General features: G+C 59.3%; 2 protein-coding genes and 1 long non-coding RNA gene across 3 annotated transcripts; 2 read left to right on the top strand and 1 right to left on the bottom strand.

Annotated features, from left to right (window-relative positions):
• Window positions 1–1,418: 1,418 nt before the first annotated feature.
• YBX2 (Y-box binding protein 2) lies at window positions 1,419–6,762 on the top strand. Its single transcript, XM_051825261.2, has 9 exons — window positions 1,419–1,706; window positions 2,313–2,376; window positions 3,577–3,610; window positions 4,377–4,466; window positions 4,939–5,223; window positions 5,368–5,471; window positions 5,708–5,885; window positions 6,213–6,293; window positions 6,395–6,762. Exons 1-8 carry the CDS (start codon window positions 1,430–1,432, stop codon window positions 6,261–6,263), a joined length of 1,083 nt encoding a protein of 360 aa, XP_051681221.1. The 5' UTR covers window positions 1,419–1,429; the 3' UTR covers window positions 6,264–6,293; window positions 6,395–6,762.
• A 266-nt stretch (window positions 6,763–7,028) lies between these two features.
• SLC2A4 (solute carrier family 2 member 4) lies at window positions 7,029–12,322 on the bottom strand. The gene is given in 11 exon segments (NM_001089313.1): window positions 7,029–8,040; window positions 8,508–8,711; window positions 9,210–9,311; window positions 9,421–9,525; window positions 9,639–9,826; window positions 9,918–10,080; window positions 10,157–10,272; window positions 10,379–10,503; window positions 10,593–10,765; window positions 10,877–10,993; window positions 12,290–12,322. Coding segments are annotated over 11 exon segments (1,530 nt in total). The 3' UTR covers window positions 7,029–7,836.
• On the top strand, window positions 11,156–16,219 carry LOC138846199 (uncharacterized). Its single transcript, XR_011383645.1, has 2 exons — window positions 11,156–11,303; window positions 16,029–16,219. It is a non-coding gene; the product is annotated as an uncharacterized lncRNA (long non-coding RNA).
• Window positions 16,220–21,316: the final 5,097 nt, after the last annotated feature.

Below are 21,316 nucleotides of genomic sequence, written 5' to 3'. Positions count from 1 at the left end.
GCCTCCGGGAGCGGCCTGCAGAGGGCGCGCCGGGACCGGCAGAGGCGACGGCCGCAGGCTGCGGAGAGCGCCCGGCGCCCAGCGGGGACTCCGGCCCTGGGGAGACGCACGTGGGGCGGTCCGAGCGGCGCGAGGGGGCACGTGTGCTGTCGGGAGGGGAGACACATGCTGTCCGTGGCTGTCCTAGTCCCAGCGGCAGGAGGAGTGACTTCCACAGCCTTGTCATTCTGGAAGATCCCGGCTCCCGGGCCGACTGCTGGGCTGCCCAGAAACCTGGGAGCCGTCGGCCACGCCCGAGTGGAGTGGGGCTACCCAGTTGGGTTAACCAGTGAGAGCCTGCGTTGTGCCAGGCATTGTCCTGGGCTTCAAGCATCACTTCGAGGTTCTTACAGCCTACTGTGTGTGTGCAGGGAATAGATCGACGCAAACGGTCAAGATCATTTCCTTTTCCCAAAAGTCCCACGAGAAACACAAGGGACGATGTGAGAATGCGCAGTAATGTGTAAGCTGGAGAGATCCGCCCTAAGGGACACGCCACGAGGGAAAAGGCCCGAGACCCCGGAGCCGACACTGGGCAACAGAGGTCTCTGAAACCGGTGGACAGCAGACCTGGGGCTGCCTGGAAGAAGCTCGTGGGAACTGTGTGCGGGGAGGGGAAAACACCTAGGTTAGGGCGCTGGGCTGCACGGATGGACACGCGTATCACAAGCCAGCAAAGAGCCGTGCCGTCCACGGAAACTTTGTCTCGAAATCAAAGAGAAAGGCCGCGGCTCCGCGGCTCCTGGGGTGTGCAGGTGCATCCTCTCTGGAGAAAGCGTCTACACCCGCCTGGGTGCAGGCAAGGTCGGTGCTGAGGGTGGAGGGGAGCCGCGCGGCTCCCTGACAGAACCGAAGCAGCTGACTGACGCCTGCCCTCGCGTCGTCAGGGCAACCTCGGAGCCGCGCCCCCCGCCCCGCCCTCCGCGCAGAGGCCAGGTGGCAGTTGGGGCACCACCAGCCCGTTTGATTTCCCGCGGCCGGTGGAAAGGGGTGGAGGGGGGAGGGGAAAGGAGCAGTCGGCCAATGGGGTGGGCCGGGGTCTGTCACGTGACGGCGCCGGGGCGGGGCCCAGGTGTACTTACGGGGCGGCGGGCGGAGGCCTCGGCCTCGGTGCGAAGTCCGGGAGGCGGGGCCGGCGTGCGCGCCAGGGGGCTGCTGGGCTAGGATTGGCTGGTGGCCAGGAGGCGGGGCCTGCGCGCGCCGCTGCAGCGGGCTGCGATTGGCCTCGGTTCTGGGCCCGCTGCCGGCGTGCGGGCGAGGCTCGGGGCGCGAGGACCGAGCGGGGCGGCGGGTTCGCGAGCCAGGGGGAGGGGCCGGGGCGGTGGCGGCGGCGGAGGTGGAGGTGGAGGTGGAGGTGGTGGCGGCGGGGGCCGGTACTGGACCCGGCGGGATGAGCGAGGCGGAGGCGGCAGCGGTGGCGACAGCGGCCCCCGCGGCGACAGTGCCCGCGACGGCAGCAGGGGTGGTAGCGGTGGTGGTACCGGTGCCCGCGGGGGAGCCGCAGAAAGCAGGCGGCGGGGCGGGCGGCGGCGGGGGCGGAGCCGCCTCGGGCCCCGCTGCTGGGACCCCCTCGGCGCCAGGCCCTCGCACCCCTGGCAACCCGGCGACGGCAGCCTCGGGGACCCCCGCGCCCCCGGCCCGGAGTCAGGCGGACAAGCCGGTGCTGGGTGAGGGGGGGGGGCGCGCGCGCTAGGGCGGCTCTAAGGAATCGGCGGGCTGGGGGAGGGGGGCGGGGGGGGCCCCGGAGGCCCAAAGACCCCCTGGGAGGGGAGCTGCCTACCAAAGTGGATTCCCCTGGTGGGAAATCCTGCCCCGCCTACTGGGCGGGAGGGCGGGGTCGGCGCGTCCAGCCAAAGCCCTTAAGGTGGGCAATCAAGCCTCAGGGTTCCTAGTTGGCTGTGGTTAGTGCTAGGTGGACCTCTGAGCCTGGGAAGCAGGTGACTGGGGACCCTTACGCTGGGAGGGCTAGAAACACTCGGGTATGTCCCCAGGCCGACACTTGGTGGACCAGGTGAGTACCCGGTTCCAGACGAAGGACCTGGATTTGTAGCGTGTGGAGAGAACATGCCTCGGAGTTGCAAGGGGTCTGAGGCCCCTGGTGTGAGTCCATTTGGTGGAACCGGCATGACAGACACCGTGAAACCCGGTTGGCTTGCGAGTTAGCTTGACAGGCAATAATAAGAAGGAAGGCTAGACTTTGGAGTGTCTCAAAGTTGAGTCCGGCCCCGTCTCTTCCCCCATCTCACTGTCCCCACTGCATCTCTGCCTGGCAGCAATTCAGGTCCTGGGCACTGTCAAATGGTTCAACGTCCGGAATGGTTACGGATTCATCAACAGGTATCCAAGGAACCCAGGGAGGGGGTGGCATGGGTGCCTTCCGAAGTGGCCTGTGGGACAGGACACCCTCCCAGCCTCCTCCCTGTCCCTGCCAAGGCACGCGGTCGCGGTGTCCAGCTGCCGCTGGTTGAGCCGCAGCACAGATGCGGTTAGCGCTCAGTGGCGAGACGAAGCCGCCTCCACGTCTTGGAGGGCAGCGGATGATTAATGATCCGGGAACTTGGCAAACCTGGCTCTGGCCCTCCCAGCTTTTCTGTCTTCTGGAATTGCCTCATGACTTGTAGTGTGCCGGGGCAGAATGTTCAGGGCTCTCTGTGCCTCCCGGCTACACATCCAGGACTCCTCCTCACTGACTTCCGGTCTAGGGCCGCACTCCACTCCTCTCCTTTAAAGGCTGTGGCTCATTTGAATTCCCCACCTGCTGGGGCTGCCTGAGGCCCGGAGGAGGGTAGGGGTAGGAAGGCGAGGCCCCACCCCTCCCAGGACCGCGAGAGGCTGTGGTGGTGGATTCTGAGCGGAGCCCGGGCTCCCTGCCTGGCCCAGTCCTCCTGGGATAGCAGGCTGACCTTTGTGTAGATCCAAGTGCTTTAGGGCGAGGACATTTGTTCTGGGGAGGGGTCTCTAACTGTGGAATGGCCGCCCCTGGGCTGCAGTCCCTCCTGGAAAACCCCCTCCTGCACCACAGCGGCTCTAGGGTAAAGCAGGGTGATGAATAAGCGAGGGGTGACTTTCCCAGTGTCTTCCCCACTGGCTCTTCTGTGTGGAGGAGCCCGCCCCTGAGCTGCACCTCCAGGCTGAGGGGAAGAGTGAGGTTCTGTGGCTGCGGAGAGCACGCTCCTGACGCTCTGTCCCCTTCTGACTTGTCCTGCACCTCTGGCCCTGTCCCCACTCTCTGCCTCCTGGAGTGTGGAAGGAAGGAGACAGCGGAATTCCCCCCCCCCCACACACACACAGGGGTGTTGGCCAGGGACAGTTAGACCCAGCACTAGCAGGTTCTAAGGTGGCCCAGGGAAAAGGAGCTGTCCCGGCTCCTTCAAGGTGCCTTTGCCTCTCCTCAAGTTCACGCTATCGCTGGGCTTTCCGGGTACTTCTCTATGCCAGCTCTGGGGACCCAGTGGAATGCTGGGAGGAGCGGGCCGCTAGGGAGCCCCCATGGGGCTGAGCCAAAGCCACCCCTTAACCGCCCATCCTGTTCTGCAGGAATGACACCAAGGAGGATGTCTTTGTTCACCAGGTAAGAGCTAGCTCGCCTTTCTGAGCGGCACCTGCTCTCTCTGAAGGCCCGGCTGCGGTTCAGGGCAGCACACGCTAGCACGTTTCTCTGGCTCTGAGCTCACCACAGCCTGGCCACCAGGAACTAGCTCCCCTCCCCTCTGCCTCAGGTGCCTGTATCAACGGTCATTAGCCCCACTTGTGCGGGGTTGTGCTTGCCCTCTGGGCTTGGCACGCTCACCACCTACTGGGACCTGGGAGCACATGAAGGACTCAGGCTAGCGACCCCTGGGTGCAGTGGTTCTCAAAGTGTGCTCCCTGCGCCGGCAGCGGCAGCAGCATCACCTGGCGCCCGGCCCAGGCCCCCTGAATCAGCCGCTCCGGGGCTGGGCCCCGCAGCCTGTCCTAAGGAGCTCTGCAGGTGATTCTGATGCACGCTGCCGTTTGAGAACCAAGCGCACTCAGTGGGACTGAGGTAAGAAGCACAGCGCCTTTCACCCACTCCGCAATCCACGCTGTCTCCGCTCCCTCTGCTCCCCTCCCTGTTGAAGTCCCTTGAGGGGGAAGAGGCGGGGCGGGACCATGGTAACTTCACCTTCACTGCTCTGGCTTTGAGGCCCCTAGTGTAGGACTCCCCCCCCCACTTTGACGACCACCTTCTTGCTCAGACTTCTAGCCGCAGCCCCCCAAGTAAAATGCGGAAGAGAAACAAGTGGGCTGGCGGAGCAGCGGGGGTGAGAGGCGTGGTCCCGCCACCCTCACCTTTCTCGCGGCCTTTCCCCCATCAGACAGCTATTAAAAGAAACAACCCCAGGAAGTTTCTGCGCAGCGTTGGAGATGGGGAGACTGTGGAGTTCGATGTCGTGGAAGGAGAGAAGGTTTGGGGGCTGCTGGGGGGTAGAGTTGGCCAGGCTTGGGGCAGGGTGAGCTGGGGGTCAGCCCAGGCCAGGCTTGGGGCAGGGTGAGCTGGAGGTCAGCCCAGGCTCTGGCTCTCCTGGGGCCAGCTCTGCCTCTGGCCTCTGACTGCGGGAATGGGACTGCGTCCCGGCACCCAGATGTCTTCTTCCTTAACCCTGGGGCTGCTGCGAGGGACGTGTCCCTGTCACTAGGCAGCAGCGTCCAGGCTGCTTCTCTCTGGACCACTGAGCGCTTCTGTGTCTGCTCTCCGCGAGGAGTAAAAGGTGGCCACTTGCCGCCGGCTCTTTGTCCTCCCCTAGCCCCAGGCACAAGGTGCTCCTCCCCAGGGAGAGCAGGGAGAAGCAGAAGCTGGGGGGCTGAGGAAGCTGGAGCCGCGGGTGCGGTGCCTCTGCTGCTGGCAGAGCCCTGACTGTCCCCTCTCCGCCTTCCCAGGGCGCAGAAGCTGCTAATGTAACTGGGCCCGGGGGGGTGCCGGTGAAGGGCAGCCGCTACGCCCCCAATCGACGCAGGTTCCGCCGCTTCATCCCCCGGCCTCGCCCAGCTGCCCCGCCACCCATGGTGGCAGAGGTGCCCTCCGGCGGGACAGAGCCCGGCAGTGAAGGAGAGCGGGCCGAAGACTCCGGGCAGCGGCCCAGGCGGCGGCGCCCACCACCCTTCTTCTACCGACGGCGGTTTGTGCGAGGCCCGCGGCCCCCCAACCAGCAGCAGCCGATAGAGGTGAGGGGAGGCAGGAGCGCGGGGGTGGGGGCAGTTGCCACATTCTGGAAAAGGAGTGGGAGTTGGTGAGGGTGGCTTGGGAGGGCAGTGGAGAGAGAACCTGGCTCTGGCTCCCACAGCCCACCCATGCCTTTCTGCTCTCAGGGCACTAATGGGGTGGAGCCCAAAGACACAGCCCCGTTGGAGGGAGACCAACAACAGGGAGATGAGCGGGTGCCCCCACCCAGATTCCGGCCAAGATATCGCAGGTAAGAGTTCCTGTCTGGGCCTCTGTCTTCTCTACCTAGCCTGCAGCCCACAGGCAAGGGGCAGGGGGATGGGGAGGGAAGAGTTAAATCTCTTTGTGGCTGAGGTGTTCCCCAGAGAGGCAGTTGCCCACGGGGCTGGAGGTGGGAAGAGGAAGCCTAGCAGTTCTGGGGGGGGGAGGAGGGGGGTGGTCTGCCCTGGGGTCCCTGGCATCTCAGGCTCCCTGTTTCTCTCCTAGGCCCTTCCGCCCGAGGCCACCCCAGCAGCCTACCACAGAAGGTGGGGATGGTGAGACCAAGCCCAGCCAAGGCCCCACTGACGGCTCCCGGCCTGAGCCCCAGCGCCCACGAAACCGCCCCTACTTCCAGCGGCGACGGCAGCAGCCCCCTGGCCCCCGGCAGCCCTCAGCCCCAGAGGTGAGGACTGGGAGACCTGATCCAGGGGGTGGGATGCAAAAAGGCTGGGACCAACCCCTGTCCCCTTCTTCCTCTCCTTCCCCTCCTCCTCTATCCCTTGGTGCCTCCCCTCCCCCACTCTGCTCTCACCCTGTGTAGGGAGCCTGCTGGGCCCACCCTGCCTGGTGCTCTCCTCAGGCTCCTGTCACCCCCTGCAGACCTCCCTGGGGCCACCACCAGCTTGTGGATGTGATTTAGGGGAAGGGGCTGGGGGGAGGAATGAGAAGGTTGGAGTTGGGGGCTCTAAAGAACAAGACGGTCTCAACTGGCCACTGCTGTTCTCTCTAGACCTCAGCCCCCATCAACAGTGGGGATCCCCCCCCCACCATGCTGGAGTGATTCCAACTCAGGACACCCAGCCACCATCTGGTGAGTGGCTGCTCCACTCAGGGAAGGTGGCCAAGGCGGGGGACTGGGGCGAGATGATAAGTGGCTGCCATTCATGATTTCTCTCTCTCTCTCTCTCTCAGGTATCTGCCAGTTTTTCCAACTGACTTGTACCCTACCCAGCACCCCTCCCCCATTTCCCATAATTCATGACATGAAAACATCGGCTTTTCCCTTTTCCCTGAGACTCAGGAGAGCCAAAGCTACAGCCTTTTGCGTTCTTCCCCTCTCCCCTACCAAGGGTTGAAGGAAGGGATCCATCCTTATTTTCAGAGGCGTCGACTCCCTCCCCTAAATCGGGCTGAGAAGGAACCAGCCAGCTCTTACCTTCTCCGGGTTGTTTTTCTTTCCCACCCCAGTTTATTTTTTGTTTCCCTCGACCCCCTACCTCGGAAGCCATTCTATGAACTGTCATGTGCCACCTGAGCCTCCAGTAAAAACAAAAACAGGCTCTCCTGGTGTCCTGGCCTCTGCATCCTGGCTGGGGCCTGTGCGCGGGGAGGAGGTGGGGGCAGGGGGGCAGGGCCTGGTCAGGGTCCCTGCTGGGGACAAGTGCCGGCATCACAGGACCTCCTGTCTCCTCACCTGCAGAGTGAGCGTCCGGCAGGCTGGGGCATGTACAGAGCAGGGCCCCGCTCTGCGGCACCCCGAGGATGCTGAGGCAGGGTGGGGGGTGGGGGAGGCAGGGAGCGCCTCCACGACAGGACACTTGTCTTCATACAGTCACTTTATAGAAGCAGCTCTATAGACACATTTAGTACAGCAGACCTTGGCTGCTCCTCCCTACCCCTTCTTCAAATATATACAAAAATATCTGACGGCTCCTCCTAGCCCAGTGTTCACGGGCAGCCTTTCCAACCCCTTTCCCTAGTTGGTCAAGAGCCTGTGGGTGCAGCACCCTTCCAGGAGGGGAGCAGAGGACAGCGCCGGAGCCCCCACTTGGCAGCCTTGGCGAGCAGCCGGGGTAGGGCCCCTTCCTCTCGCCACATATGGGCATGTGCTTTCGCATTCCCTCTCGCCCCGCGAGGCTGAGCCTGCAGTGAGAGGCAAGGGTGCATCCTTTGCCCTGGAGGGCTGAGACAGAGCTCCCTTCACCCGGAGTCCATGTGGCAAGAATCCAGTGAAAGTGCCGGCTGGCGGCCGGTGGGGACCGTGACTTCTGCTCTCCCAGCTGCTCTCCGCCTCAGTTTGTCCCACTCCCTCCAATCCCTCTTCTCTAGCCAGAGGCAGGGTCGGGGAGGGGTAGGGGGTGGGCAGGAAGGGGCTGGGCTAGGGAGGAAGACAGGAGGGGAGAGTGGGCCACGCTGCTGGCCACAGCCTAACCACACACATAAATAACCCAAGAGTCACGCGAGGGGAATGAGGGGCGCTCAGACTGCCCCTTCCCTCCTGCCTCCCAGGTCCACCAGGCTGCAGGGGAAGTCTGTCCGCCCTGGCAGGAACCGGGAGGAGGGGGTTAAAGTGCTGCGGAGGAAAGGAGGGTCCCGGTGGGCGGGGAGGGCGGGCTCCCCCACCCCTGCCTGGCTCAGTCATTCTCATCTGGCCCCAAGTACTCAAGTTCCGTGCTGGGCTTCACCTCCTGCTCTAAGAGAGACGGCGTCCGGCGGAAGGCGGCTGAGATCTGGTCGAAGGTCCGGCCTCGGGTTTCAGGTACTCTTAAGAAGGTGAAGATGAAGAAGCCCAGCAGGAGGACGGCAAAGAGGAGGAAGACGTAGGGCCCCATTGCATCCTGGGACAGGTGGAGAAAGAGGAGTTGACAGAGTAGGGGAGGGGCGGGCAGGGGTGGGCTCAGGCAAGCCAGGGAGCTGAGGACGCTGCAGAAAGCAGGCGGCTCCTCTGTGGATCCCAAAGGAGAATTTCCGTGGAAAAAGGATTCTCTGAACCCTGCTCAGCTTCAGTTTTCCCCTCCTTGCCCTCCTGGGTCACTGCACTCAGTAGATCCCCCAGGCATTGGCAGTAGTCAAAGGAAGTTTATAATGTTCCTCTGGTCCGAGTTATACCCCCTTGTTTGTTTCCTAGACACCTGCGCTGCCGCCCTCTGCCCCATCTCCTCCCGTCCCCTCTCCTTTGATTCTGGTGGAGCAGGTGTTCACCAGATCGATCCAAAGACAAGCGGCTGGGGCCGGGGAAGTCGCTGGCTGTGTGCTGCCTGCTGCAGCCGACACCGCGGGAGACGGGGGCGGGAGGGGCACCTACCGCAACGTACTGGAATCCCATGCCGATGATGAAGTTGCACGTCCAGTTGGAGAACCCAGCCACAGCCATGGCTGCAGGGCGGGGCCCCTGGCTGAAGAGCTCGGCCACGATGAACCAGGGGATGGGGCCAGGGCCGATCTCAAAGAACGCCACAAAGCCGAAGATGGCCACGATGGAAACGTAGCTCATGGCTGGAACCCGCTCCTGGGGGGCCGGGCAGGGAACCCAGTTCAGGCTTGGCTGGGTGTTCTCTTGCCCTCGACCCAGAGGAGAAATGAAATCTGCCTCGCAGCTGCTTGGGTCTGGGTGGCTGCGGCCCTAGCTCTGAGCGCTGCTGTTGGGGCTACCCCAGGGGCCCCAGCTGGAGGGAACTTTGATGTCCTGCGGTTCTCATCGCCTTTGATTCCCCAGCCTCTGAAGCTGGGTGTTCAGAATTATCATTCCTGAGACTTAACGGGTTCTCAATCCTGGCTGCCATGGAGTTGTGCTACAGCCGCTTCCTAGACAGGCTCCAGTACAGCCAGGATCCCCCAGGCCAGCGGGCTTGGGACAAGAACCCATGGGGCTGGCCCTTGGTTCTGCCCCAGCCGGGCCCCAGAATCGAAGGTGGAAATGTGGAGGAATGGCACCGGCTGGCCTCGCGCCTCTTGGGTGGTTCCCAGGGGTTGGGCTGCCAACCTCCTCCCAGGCCCCAGGCCTCACCAGCAGAAGCAGAGCCACGGTCATCAAGATGGCGCAGCCACACATGCCCGCCAGACCCAGGAGGTGGAGTGTCCGGCGCCCAGCCCGCTCCACCAAGAACACCTGTGGGGAGAGTCAGGCTCAGTAGGCGGCCTTTGGACACAGGAAGTGGGCAGGTCAGGACATCCCAGAGTAGGACTCGGGGGACAGCCAGGCGTGTGAGGCCAGTTACCGAGACCAGGGTGAACACTGTGTTGACCACTCCAGCTCCTATGGTGGCATAGGCGGGCTGCCCTACCCCTGCTGTCTCGAAGATGCTGGTCGAATAATAGAAAACCTAGAGGTGAGAGAGAAGCAAAGTGATGGCAGGGGCGTCCCGCTGTCCCCTCTAACCACACCAAGCTGGCCCGGCCCTGACTCCTGCCTGCTGGGGGGCTGCCCCCTACATACAGCATTGATGCCTGAGAGCTGCTGGCTCAGCTGCAGCACCACGGCAATGATGAGGGGCTGCCGGTGGGTGCGGCTGCCCAGGAGTTGGGGCAGGGACAGTGGCCGCTCGCGCTCCAGCTTCCGCTTCTCATCTTTCAGCTCTGCCAGGGCTCCAGACACGTCGGCCCAGCCTGTCAGGCGCTTCAGACCTGGGGAGGGGGAGGGCCGTGCTTGAGGGGCGCTGAGAACAGGCCAGGCACTTGCTAGCAAGGCGGGGCGGAGGCAAGGGCCAGAGCTCACTCTTTCTGGCCGGCCCCTCCAGGTTCCGGATGATGTAGAGATAGCGGGGGCTCTCAGGGCAGAAGGGCAGCAGGATCAGCTGCAGGAGGGCAGGGAGCACCGTGATGCCCAGGAGCAGCGGCCACAGGGTGGCGGTGCCCAGCATGGATTCCAAGCCCAGCACCTGCAGGAAGGGAGGCAGGTCAGCCAGCTCCCCTACCTTACCCAGGAAGCCCCCTCCGATGCCACCGTCCACTCACCTGGGCGATCAGAATGCCAATGACGATGGCCAGCTGGTTGAGCGTCCCCAAGGCACCTCGCAGGTGAGTGGGGGCAATCTCCCCCACGTACATGGGCACAAGCCCTGATGTCAGCCCTGCACGGAGGGAAGAGAAGGCTGAGGGCAGCCGCTCGCTCCAGCAGAAGCCCAGGCGTGGTGAGGGGGAGCAGGTGCTTGGCTGGGCTGTGGTGCCCGTGGGTACCTGAGTAGGCGCCAATGAGGAACCGTCCAAGGATGAGCATCTCATAGGAGGCAGCGGCGTTGGCCAGGCCCATGAGGGTGCCCCCCAGCACGGCCAGGACGTTGTTGGCCAGCATCGCCCTCTTCCTGGCAGGCAGAGTGGGGTCTGTGAGCTACAGGTCGCCCGTGCAGGAGACCCGTTCCTGTTCCCCTGCCCCTGCCCTCCCGCCCCATACCTTCCCAGCCACTGGGAGATGATGCCGATGAGGAAGGAGGAAATCATGCCGCCCACGGAGAAGATGGCCACAGAGAGGGCCCAGAGTGTGGTGAGGGTGCCGGGCGGGATGGAGCCGGGTCCCTCGGGCCCCTGCCTCCCGAGCCACGTCTCATTGTAGCTCTGTTCGATCACCTAGGGGGACAGCACAGGAGTGACTCCTGCAGACCTGGCCCTTCCTGCCACCTTTTAGTCAGTCCCCACCCCCGCCTGGGCCTCTCCACCTGGCCATCCACAGGGACTCACCTTCTGCGGGGCATTGATGACCCCAATGTTGTAGCCAAACTGCAGGGACCCAAGCACGGCTGAGAACACGGCGAGGACCAGGGTTCCGGTGACCCGCTGCTGGGGGGGTTCCCCATCCTGCACAGGCAGAGGCAGAGGGCACGGCCGTCACAGGGCAACCCGCTTGCCTCCCTTCCTCCCGCGCCCGGCGCCCAGCTGCAGCCGGACAACGCTGGGTCCCATCCAGCAAGCTGGGTGAGGGAAACTGGGCCATATTAGGAATTGCACAAAGATCTCAATATAAACAGCGGCACACAGAACTCAAAGGCAACTGGGGGCGTGGAGGAGAGGCTGAAGGTTTGAGTCCACAAGGCAGAGAAATGTCGGAGGACCTAAGCCTCAGAATTCCCCCCGTGACCTTGGGACAGGCTTGGCCTTGAGAGCTCAGGTTTGTGTGACCTTGGGAGAGTCACTTCCCCATTCTGGACCTAGGCTTCCTCTTCTGTTGTTGGGGGGGGAGGGGGATGTCACCTGCCTTGCCCACCTGTTGGTGAAAGTGTTGTGAAAATCAAAGGCCAGTGTTATCGGTAGTCCTGAGTCGCTGGTTTTATAAATTGATAAGCACTTTATTGTCAGGGGCCACTGTCCCCCTCCCTGCCCTCTGGGGGCTCTCAAGGCCAACTCCAGGAGGACCCGACCGACCAGCCCAGGAAGGGCAAGTCCAGGTCGTCGCTCTGGGGGCAGCCCCCTCTTGTCTCTGCCTGGCCTTCCCTCCAGCTCTGAGCGCCCATCAAGGGCGGGGGGCCATGCCCCGGTTTTGCCCGGAGAGCCCTCCCCGGGGAGGAGGGCAGGATGGTGGTGTGAGGGGCGGTGGCGGTGGTGGTGGCTGCTCGCTGGCGGCACAGACTGTCTCCAAGCGGAAACCTGAGCCGGGGGAAGGGGGGCTGACACTCCCCTGCCCCTCCACCAACCGTAGGGCCAAGGGAAAGTTCAACGTGCTGGACGGCGGCCAAGGATGGGGGTGGAGGCCCACGGAGAGCCTCAGTCCTCGAAACACCGCCCGCGAGCAGGGACCGCCGGACAGCTCCTTGGGGGCAAGACCCGCCTGGATCTGCTCTGCTCAGTCAGATGCAGGGCAGGGCGTCCCCGATGCGGGCGCAGCGCGCCCCGTGCTGGGGGGAGCGGGTGAACCCTGAACTCGCGGAATCCAGCTGTGGCCAGAGCCCCCAGAAGGTCCTCCGGACCTACTCCGCCTCTTGGCGGGACTGGAATCTGACAGTCACGGGATGCACAGACCGGGTATAAATAGCCAGCCCCCCACCTCCACTCCCTGCGCCTGCGCAGGGACCGCCCCCTAGCTGACCCCAGTCGCGACCCCAGCCCAGGACAAGCGAAACCGGTGCCCCCGCCCCGCCCCAGCATGATGGTCCCTACTTCGGAGCCGATCTGTTGGAAACCCGACGGCATCTTAGAAGAGCTGGAGGCCACAGGGGCTGCGGTGATGAAAGAGGCGACTGGCGGTCTGTGGTCCCGGCCTGACGGGCGCAAGGCTCGGGGACCACGGGGGTCCCGGAGCGGTATGTGGAGGGCGAGGCTTGGGGAGCCCCCCAGCCAGACGCCAAAGAGCCAGAGACCTGCGGGGCTCCCAGGGATCTGGCAGAGCCCGGCTGCGGGAAAAGACGCGAGGAGCCCCCGCCACTTCACCCCCGCACCCTCCTCCCACGGGCCACGCCCTTCACGACGCCCATTGGCCAGCAGCCCACACACCCCGGGAGGCCACGCCCCCTCGCTAAGCCCGGGAGGTAGAGTCGGGCATTAGTCGGGCTGGCGGGCGAGGCCGCGCCCCTCAGCGTGAGGGCAGGACGCGCCCCTCAGGTTCCCGCCAGCCGCTGGCTGGGAAGATTTGAGAACCCGGCCCTCGGAACAAAAGACCCCGCCCACCCACGTGTTAGGACCCGCCCACCAGCCAAAAATCCCAGGCCGAGGAAATTTATCTAGGAGTCTAGCTCGGTGGGCGGGCCGGCGGGGTCTAGACGGGGAACGGCCAGGTGTACCTGCCTGGGGATACTCCAGAGGCAGAAGACGAAGTGCGTGAGCCCCGGCGCGGGGTTGGTTAAGAGCAACGCCCCCAAGTAACCCGGAGCGGCTATTTTTAGCTCCCACGTTGGGAGCCGCCAAATGTCAGGTCCCGGGTGTCCCAGCACGTCCCGGGCGGGGGAGGGCAGGAGATGGAGCCTTAAAGCGTCCGCTTCCCACGCGAGGGTTGCCCTGGGGACAAGGAGACGCCTGTGCCGGCGGGTCCGGTCCGGTGGCGCGTCTTTCCACACGTGCCGGCTCCGGACAGCGCATCTCCGGTCGTCCCCCTTCGCACGTCCCCCGCGGTGGGTTCCCGCAGGCGACCCGACGGGCCAGTGGTCACGCCGACCACGTCGCTAGCCCCGAGGTCCCTCAGCCACCACCCACGTGCTGACCGCGTGGGCGACACGCTCTGCGGAGGCTGCCCCGGGTTTGGGTCCGCAGTGGACGTCAGCGGAGAGGGCACGACCTAAGTTGCCGAGTGGAGAGCGCGAGAAGCCCGCCGGACGGCCGGAGTGCCGAGGGCGCCCGGCTCGGAGAGTCCGCCTCCGAAGTGCGGGCCTGCAGTGCCACCTGGAGGGAGATCGAGGAGCCACAGCGGATTGGAGCAGGGCTGTGGCCCCCGCTGTCCGAGGCGCTCCGGATGCCGGTGTCCACCTACTGCCGGGATGGGCACGCACAGGAGTAGCATCTCCAAGCCTGCCCCTCTTCCTAACGTCCCTGTAACAGTGAATTGGCCACCCTGTCACTCCTAGGGCGCACCACTTCCCCTTCTGCCAGATAGTTAACATCAGTGTGTGTGTGTTTTAAGATTTATTTGAAATTCAGAGTTACAGAGAGAGAGAGAGAGAGAGAGAGAGAGAGGTCTCCCATCCGATGGTTCAATCCCCAATTGGCCTCAACGGCCAGAGCTGTGCCGATCTGAAGCCAGGAGCCAGGGGTTTCTTCCAGGTCTCCCATGCGGGTGCAGGGGCCCAAGGACTTGGGCCATCTTCTACTGCTTTCCCAGGCCATAGCAGAGAGCTGGATCAGATGTGGAGCAGTGGCCCCCATATGGGATGCCAGCACTTCAGGCCAGGGCATTAACCCACTGCACCACAGCGCCGGCTCCAACATCAGTGATTTTTAAAAAAGATTTATTTATTTGAAAGCAGTTACAAAGAGAGAGGGAGAGAGAGATCTTCCATCCACTGATTCACTCCGATAGATGGCTATAGCAGCCAGGTCAGGACCAGGCTGAAGTGAACTGTCAGAATTTCTATCCAGGCCTACTACGTGGATGGCAGGGACCAAGTACTTGGGTCGTCCTCCGCTGCTTTCCTGGGCGCCTTAGTCGGAAGCTGGGCTGGGGGCAGAGCAGCCAGGATTCCAACCCGGGCACCCAAAGGGGATGCCAGTGTTAAAGTGGTGCTCGGCTGGCGCCGTGGCTCACTACACTAATCCTCCGCCTTGCGGCGCCGGCACACCAGGTTCTAGTCCCGGTCGGGGCGCCGGATTCTGTCCCGGTTGCCCCCCTTCCAGGCCAGCTCTCTGCTGTGGCCCGGGAGTGCAGTGGAGGATGGCTCAAGTGCTTGGGGCCTGCACCCCATGGGAGACCAGGATAAGTACCTGGCTCCTGCCATTGGATCAGCGCGGTGCGCCGGCCGCAGCACACTGGCCGCGGTGGCCATTGGAGGGTGAACCAACAGCAAAGGAAGACCTTTCTCTCTCTCTCTCTCACTGTCCACTCTGCCTGTCAAAAAAAAAAAAAAAAAAAAAAAAAAAAAAAAAAAAGTGGTGCTCTGGGGCCGGTGCTGTGGTGTGGTGGGTTAAGCTGCCATCTATATCCCATTTGGATGCCAGTTCAAGACCCAAATGAAGTTCCTGGCTCCTGGCTCCTGGCTTCAGCCTGGCCCAGTCCTGACCACTGTGACCATTAGGGAGTGAACCAGCAGATGGAAGATCTGTCTCTCTCTCTGTCTAACTCTGCCTTTCAAATAAATAAAATCAATATTAAAAAATAAAGAAAGAAATGAGCCAGAAGAGAAAAAAAGGGGAGTGTAGCAGGTGGGGTGCAGGGCTGGCACCCAGATCCCTCGGTTCTGTCCTACCTGGGGGGCCAAGTGCATTCCTGCTATTGTTCTCAAGGTTAAATGCTTCTCAGGGACCCTCCTAGGTCAGGAGTGGGTGTGGGAGACAGGGTGAATGGTGTAAAGACGGTGATGGGCACGTGAACAGGAGGAGTAAGGAGAGAGGTGGGAGAGAAAGACAAAGGAACAGGCAAGGTGAAAGACTGATTAATAGAGGATTGAAAAGGAAGTACAGAGACATGAGAGGGGAAGCCTTGTGCTGGAGCTTTCTCTCTCCCCCTCTCTCCTTGTGTTTGTGTTGATCTTGTGTAGTGATCCTTGGCCTTTCCTAAACTCTCCCTGTATCTTGGGGAGCTGATTTCTGCAGGCTTTTGTTTCTTTTTTTTTTTTTTTTTTTTGACAGGCAGAGTGGACAGTGAGAGAGAGAGACAGAGAGAAAGGTCTTCCTTTGCCGTTGGTTCACCCTCCAATGGCCGCCACGGCTGGCGCGCTGCGCCGATCCGAAGGCAGGAGCCAGGTACTTCTCCTGGTCTCCCATGGGGTGCAGGGCCCAAGCACTTGGGCCATCCTCCTCTGCACTTCCCTGGCCACAGCAGAGAGCTGGCCTGGAAGAGGGGCAACCGGGACAGAATCCGGCGCCCCAACCGGACTAGAACCTGGTGTGCCGGCGCCGCAAGGTGGAGGATTAGCCTAGTGAGCCGCAGTGCCAGCCAGGCTTTTGTTTCCTAAGCTCCTGTGTCTGGTAAGGAAATGAGTGGAGGCAGGAGGAAGCCGGGACACTCCCCCTGCCTCCAGCACCTGCTCCACAGGTCCGCTCTGTGTCCAGCTTCTGGGGGGGCGAAGCCTCGACCCCGAGCTCCAGAAGCCCTACCCCCTGCCTTTGTCCCTTCCCAGATTTTGTTTGTGGATTTGGGTCTTAGATTCAGAAGTTTGAGATGATAGTACCGTTCTTAACACATCGTCTTTCTTACTGTATGTCTTACTTTGAAAATTACTTCCATGCCCATTTCTGATTTTTCTTCCTTCAGAAGTTACTATGGTGCTGGCTGAAGTGATTGGATTCCAGGCACCCACGTGGGAGACCTGGACTGAGTTCTCCCGGCCTCAGCCTGGCCCAGCCCTGACCATCCCGGGCGCTGGGGGAGTGAACCAGCTGATGGAAGCTCTCTAGCTGTCTCTGTCTCTCTGCCTGTCAAATGAATAAACAATTTAAAGAGCATGACTATTCCAATGTGGTTGATGTTCATTTTAAAATTTGTGCTCTGGCAAAATGTGAGTCATTTAGTGCATACTGTTGGTTTATGTAATAGCATCTTGTTATATATTCCATTCTGGTCTTAGTTAAGTAAGCAATATGGTGTGTGTGTGTGTGTGTGTGTGTGTTTTAAGATTTACTTGTTTAAAAGGCAAAGTGACAGAGAAGGCAGGGGAGACCACCGTCCATCTGCTGGTTCACTCCCCAAATGGCTGCAACAGCCAGGACTGGGCCAGGCCAAAGCCAGGAGCCAGGAACTCTATCCGGGTCTCCTGCTTGGATGGCAGGGATTCAAGTACTCGAGTGCCCATCTGCTGCTGCCTCCCAGGCACATTTGCAGGAAGCCGAATCCAAAGCAGAGCAGCCAGGACTTGAGCTGGCACTCCAATGTGGATAAGGCATCCCAGGTGGAGGCCTAACCTGCTACGCCACAATGCTCACTGCAGCACTGTTTTTGAAATCCACCCTTGCTCAGCGGCTGGGGCAGCCACAGCTGCACGGGCCTCCGCAGAGTGCGTCATGCTGCACTTTCCCGGTGCACCATCCCAGGGCTGCGCAGTGGTCCTCTCCAGTTCCCACCCAGCGCACATCAGACATACAAATCTTTCCACACAAGGGTCCTGACAGACTCCTAGGCGAACATCTTCGGAAGATATGTCTCTGGCTATATTTATAGCCATCTGCGGGAGCAGAATTGCTGAGTCATAGGGCGTTCCAAGACCTAATGTGACGGGGTTCTGCCAGCTTGCTCTTCGGAATGGCTGTCCCCGTCTCTGCTTCCCACCCCCTCATCCTCAGCAGCATGCACCCAGAGGCAGCAGAGTGCAGGGTGCGGATTCCGGGCCCACACGGCCTGACTCTGAGCCCAGCTCTGTGTCTTACCAACTCTGTGCCCTAAGCTCTTTGTGCTTTACTTACATCATCCGTAACATGAGAAGGGAGATAATAATAGTACCTACACCTTAGGGTTTTTCATGAAGGTGAATAATATAATGCTCATGGAATGCTTACAATAGATTGGATTGCATGAGACTGCTCAATTGAGGGATAATTGACATATAATAAACAGCAGGGATTGGAAGTGTACTATCTTTAAGTTTTGACGGGTATGTACCTGTGAAAGCTTCCACTCCCCCCAAGTCCCCTTGTACTACTTCATCTTCTCTCCTTCTGGTCCTTTCCTGCCCTCTGGGTAAGCACTGATCTGCTTTCTGTCATTATAGGCTAATTTTCATTTTCTAGAATTTTATGGAACAAGAATCATACAGAATGTGCTCATTTGTCTGGCTCTTTTCACTGAACTAAAGGATCTTGAGGTTCACTTGCGATGTCACTTGTATCAAGAGTTCACTTTGTATTGATGAATAATATTCTGCTGTATGAATGTATCACGGTCTGTCCATCTGCCTGTTGATGGACATTTGGGTTTCCAGTTTGGGAGTTGCATCTCCTCCACTCCCACGGGATTCGTCTCCTGAACAGGAAACATTAACCTAGCTGGTTGCATTTACTGAAAGGCTGAGAAAGCCTCCCGCCCAGAGGGGAGAAGGAACTGGTTGGCTGGTCCCCACGTGGGATTGCCCTAGAAGTCACAGCGGTAAGCACCCAGGGGTGATCTGGGAGCTCTGGCTGGGGAAGAAGCCGTCTGCTGCTGCTTCCCAAGAGCATTAGCAGGGAGCTGGATAGGAAGTGAAGAAGTCAGGACTTAAACTGGCTCTGGTATGGGAAGTGGGCATTTTGATGATGGCTTCATCTTCTATGCCACAATGCTCACACCCATGATAGGAATTTGTGAGCTCTATGATGGTTTTATGGGACCACTGCCACTTAGTACACTCCGTGGTTGACCAAAAGGTCATGAGACAGTGCATGACTGTGTTTCTTTCTTTCTTTTTAAAAATTATTTATTTATTTTATTTAAGAGGCAGAGAAAGAGAGAGACAGAACTCCTGTTTGCTGGTTCAGTTCGCACATGCCCGTGAGTGTTGGAGCTGGGCTGGGTTGATCCTCGATGTCAGGAACTCAATTCAGGTCTCTCATGTGGGTGGCAGGAATCCAACTGTTGCAGTGGATTCTTTCTGAGAGGAAAAGCATGGTGGGGGCAAGAGGTGCGGAGTTACCACATAGACCCCGGGAGTCGGGTGAAAGCAGGCCAGAGGCAAGCAGCCTACAGACTCATTTATTTCAGTTGCTACAGCAGCTTATATAGCCAAGGCAGCCAATCTGGTCAAGGGGCGGTCTATGCCCTAACCAATCACACCCTGTTGCCAGGCAGTTTCCGAAGCCATCCAATCACAGCCTGTTGCCAGGCAGGCTCTGCTGCCAGTGGCCATCTTGGCATGGCCTTCTCATTCCACCACATCCAACTACCTGAGCCATAACCACTGCATTAGGAGTTGGAGTCAGGTATTGGATCCAGGTGCTCTGAATGTAGGACACAGCTGTCTAAATTGACATCTTTCTTTTTTAAGATTTATTTATTTATTTCAAATTCAGAGTTACACAGAGAGAAGGAGAGGCAGAGAGACAGAGAGAGAGAGAGAGAGAGAGAGGTCTTCCATCCACTGGTTCACTCCCCAGTTGGCTGCAACTGCTGGAGCTGTGCTGATCCGAAGCCAGGAGCCAGGAGCTTCTTCCAGGTCTCCCATGTGGGTGCAGGGGCCCAAGGACTTGGGCCATCTTCTACTGCTTTCCCAGGCCATAACAGAGAACTGGATTGGAAGTGGAGCAACCGGGACTCGAACTGGCCCCCATATGGGGTGCCGGCACTGTAGGTCGCCCCAAAATGACATCTTTTAAAAAACAATTCATTGGGCCCAGGGCTGTGGCATAGTGGGTTAAGCCTCTGCCTACAGCGCCGGCATCCCATATGGGCGCCAGTTCAAGTCCCGGCTGCTCCACTTCTGATCCAGGTCCCTGCTAATGTGCCTGGAAAAGCAGCAGAGGTCTGACCAAGTGCTTGGGCCCCTGCCACCCACATGGGAGACTCAGAAGAATCTTTTGTCTCCTGGCTTTGGCTTGGCCCAACCTTGGCCATTGCGGCCATTTGGGAAGAGAACCAGCAGATGATGATATCTTTCTCTTTGTATCTGCCTTTCAAATAAATAAACAAATCTTAAAACAACAACAACAAAAATGATCGATTGATTTGAAAGGCTGAGATGGGGGGAGAGAGAGAGAGAGATTTTTGCTGGTTCACTCCCCAAATCCCAAATAGCCGCAACAGCCGGGGCTGGGTGAAGCCGAAACCAGGAGTCAGGAGCCAGGAACTGCAGCCAGGTTTTCCACATGAGTGGCAGGGACTCAAGTGCTGAGCTATCATCTGCCTCAACCCAGGAGCACTAGCAGGGAACTGGAAGTGGAGTAGCTGGGACTTGAACCTGCTCTCTGATGCAAGATGTCGGCGTCTCCAGTTTAACCCACTCAGCCACAACACCTGTCCTTTAACTGGCAGCTTACTTGTTAGGCTAAACACGCACTCTATTTATTTTACTTCCGTGTAAAGTCCTCCAGGACCTTGTCAAACAAGGTGTAACAGGGGATATCTTTGTCCTTCTCACTATGGTAAGAGAGACAAACCTAATGTTTCTTCATTAAGTATGAGAATTTCTAATCTTTGTTTGCTAAGAGGTCTTATCAGAAGCAGGTATTAAACCTTATCAAGCACTGTGTAAAATGAATGATTGAGGTGGCCATATGATTTTTTTTCTTTAGTCTATTGGTGTGATGAATCACACTGGTGGATTTTGTAATGCTAAAAAACTTGCATTTCTGGGATAAACTGCGAGTTTGTGATGCGTTACTCTTTAAATATACTTTTACATTTGGTTAAGGAATATTTTAAGGATTTTTGCATCTCTATTTATAGATGAAGTGGGCTTACAATACTTTTCTTGAATTTTCCTCAACAAGTTTCAGAGGTAAGGTTCTTCTAGCTTCATAAAATGAGCTGGTTGGGGCTGGCTTTGCGGACCCGTGGGTTAAGCTACTGCTTGTGACACTAGCGTCACATATTGGGGCATTGGTCCAAGTCCTGGCAGTTTTGCTTACAATCCAGCTCCCTGCTAATGTGCCTGGGAAAGCAGCAGAAGATGGGCCTCTGCTACTCACGGGAGAGACCCGGATGGAGTTCCTGGGTCCTGGCTTCAGTCTGGCCCAGCCATGACCATTGTCACCATTTGGGGAGAGAAGCAGCAGATGGAATATTTCTCTCTCTCTGTTTCTCCTTCTTTCTGTTAATGAATAAATGAATGAATGAATAAGTGAGTAGTCACTTTTCCCACTGCTTTTCCAAATCTATATCTCAAATATTCACTCCAAAATGAACCACAGGAGATCACCTCACTCAACCTCTTGCTTTTTTTTATTTAAAGGACACAAATTTCATGTATATTTCATATGTGCAGATTCAGGAACATAGTGATATTTCACACTCTACTCCCCTATTTTAAAAAATATTTATTTTATGTGTTTGAAAGGCAGAGTTAATAGAGACAGGGAGAGGCAGAGAGAGAGGGCAGTCTTCCATCTGCTGGTTCACTCTCCAGATGTCTGTAGCAGCTGGGGCTGGGGCTGGGGCTGGGGCTGGGGCTGGGCCAGGCCGAAGCCCGGAGACAGCAGCTTCATTCGAATCTCCCACATGGATACACAGGCCCAAGCACATGGGCCATCTTCAACTTCTTTTCCCAGGCCATTATCAGATAACTCTCAGAAGTGGAGCAGCTGGGACTGGAACCAGGACCCACATGGAATGCCAGCATCCCAGGCGGCTTCACCCACTGTGCCACAGCACTGGCTCCCAGTCCCTTGCTATTTATTTATTTATTTATTTATTTTGACAGGCAGAGTTAGACAGCGAGCGAGAGAGAGACAGAGAGAAAGGTCTTCCTTTTTCAGTTGGTTCACCCCCCAAGTGGCCGCTACGGCCAGCGGCGCATTGCAGCCGGTGGGCTGCGCCAATCTGAAGCCAGGAGCCAGGTGCCTTCCCCGGTCTCCCATGCAGGTGCAGGGCCCAAGCACTTGGGCCATCCTCCACTGCACTCCCGGGCCACAGCAGAGAGC

Source organism: Oryctolagus cuniculus, chromosome 17, assembly GCF_964237555.1.
Source record: "Oryctolagus cuniculus chromosome 17, mOryCun1.1, whole genome shotgun sequence".
NCBI classification, from domain to species: domain Eukaryota; kingdom Metazoa; phylum Chordata; class Mammalia; order Lagomorpha; family Leporidae; genus Oryctolagus; species Oryctolagus cuniculus.
The sequence above is the reverse complement of the archived record's forward strand: the minus strand, read 5'-3'. Positions and strand labels throughout refer to the sequence as shown.

What these genes read in the sequence shown, in the direction of transcription:
- YBX2 (XM_051825261.2), top strand. Translation starts at nt 1,430, where the DNA reads ATGAGCGAGGCGGAGGCGGCAGCGGTGGCGACAGCGGCCCCCGCGGCG. An exon ending in GGCGGACAAGCCGGTGCTGG is followed by an intron (nt 1,707 to 2,312) that starts GTGAGGGGGGGG and finishes TCTGCCTGGCAG; the next exon opens with CAATTCAGGTCCTGGGCACT. An exon ending in AGGATGTCTTTGTTCACCAG is followed by an intron (nt 3,611 to 4,376) that starts GTAAGAGCTAGC and finishes TTCCCCCATCAG; the next exon opens with ACAGCTATTAAAAGAAACAA.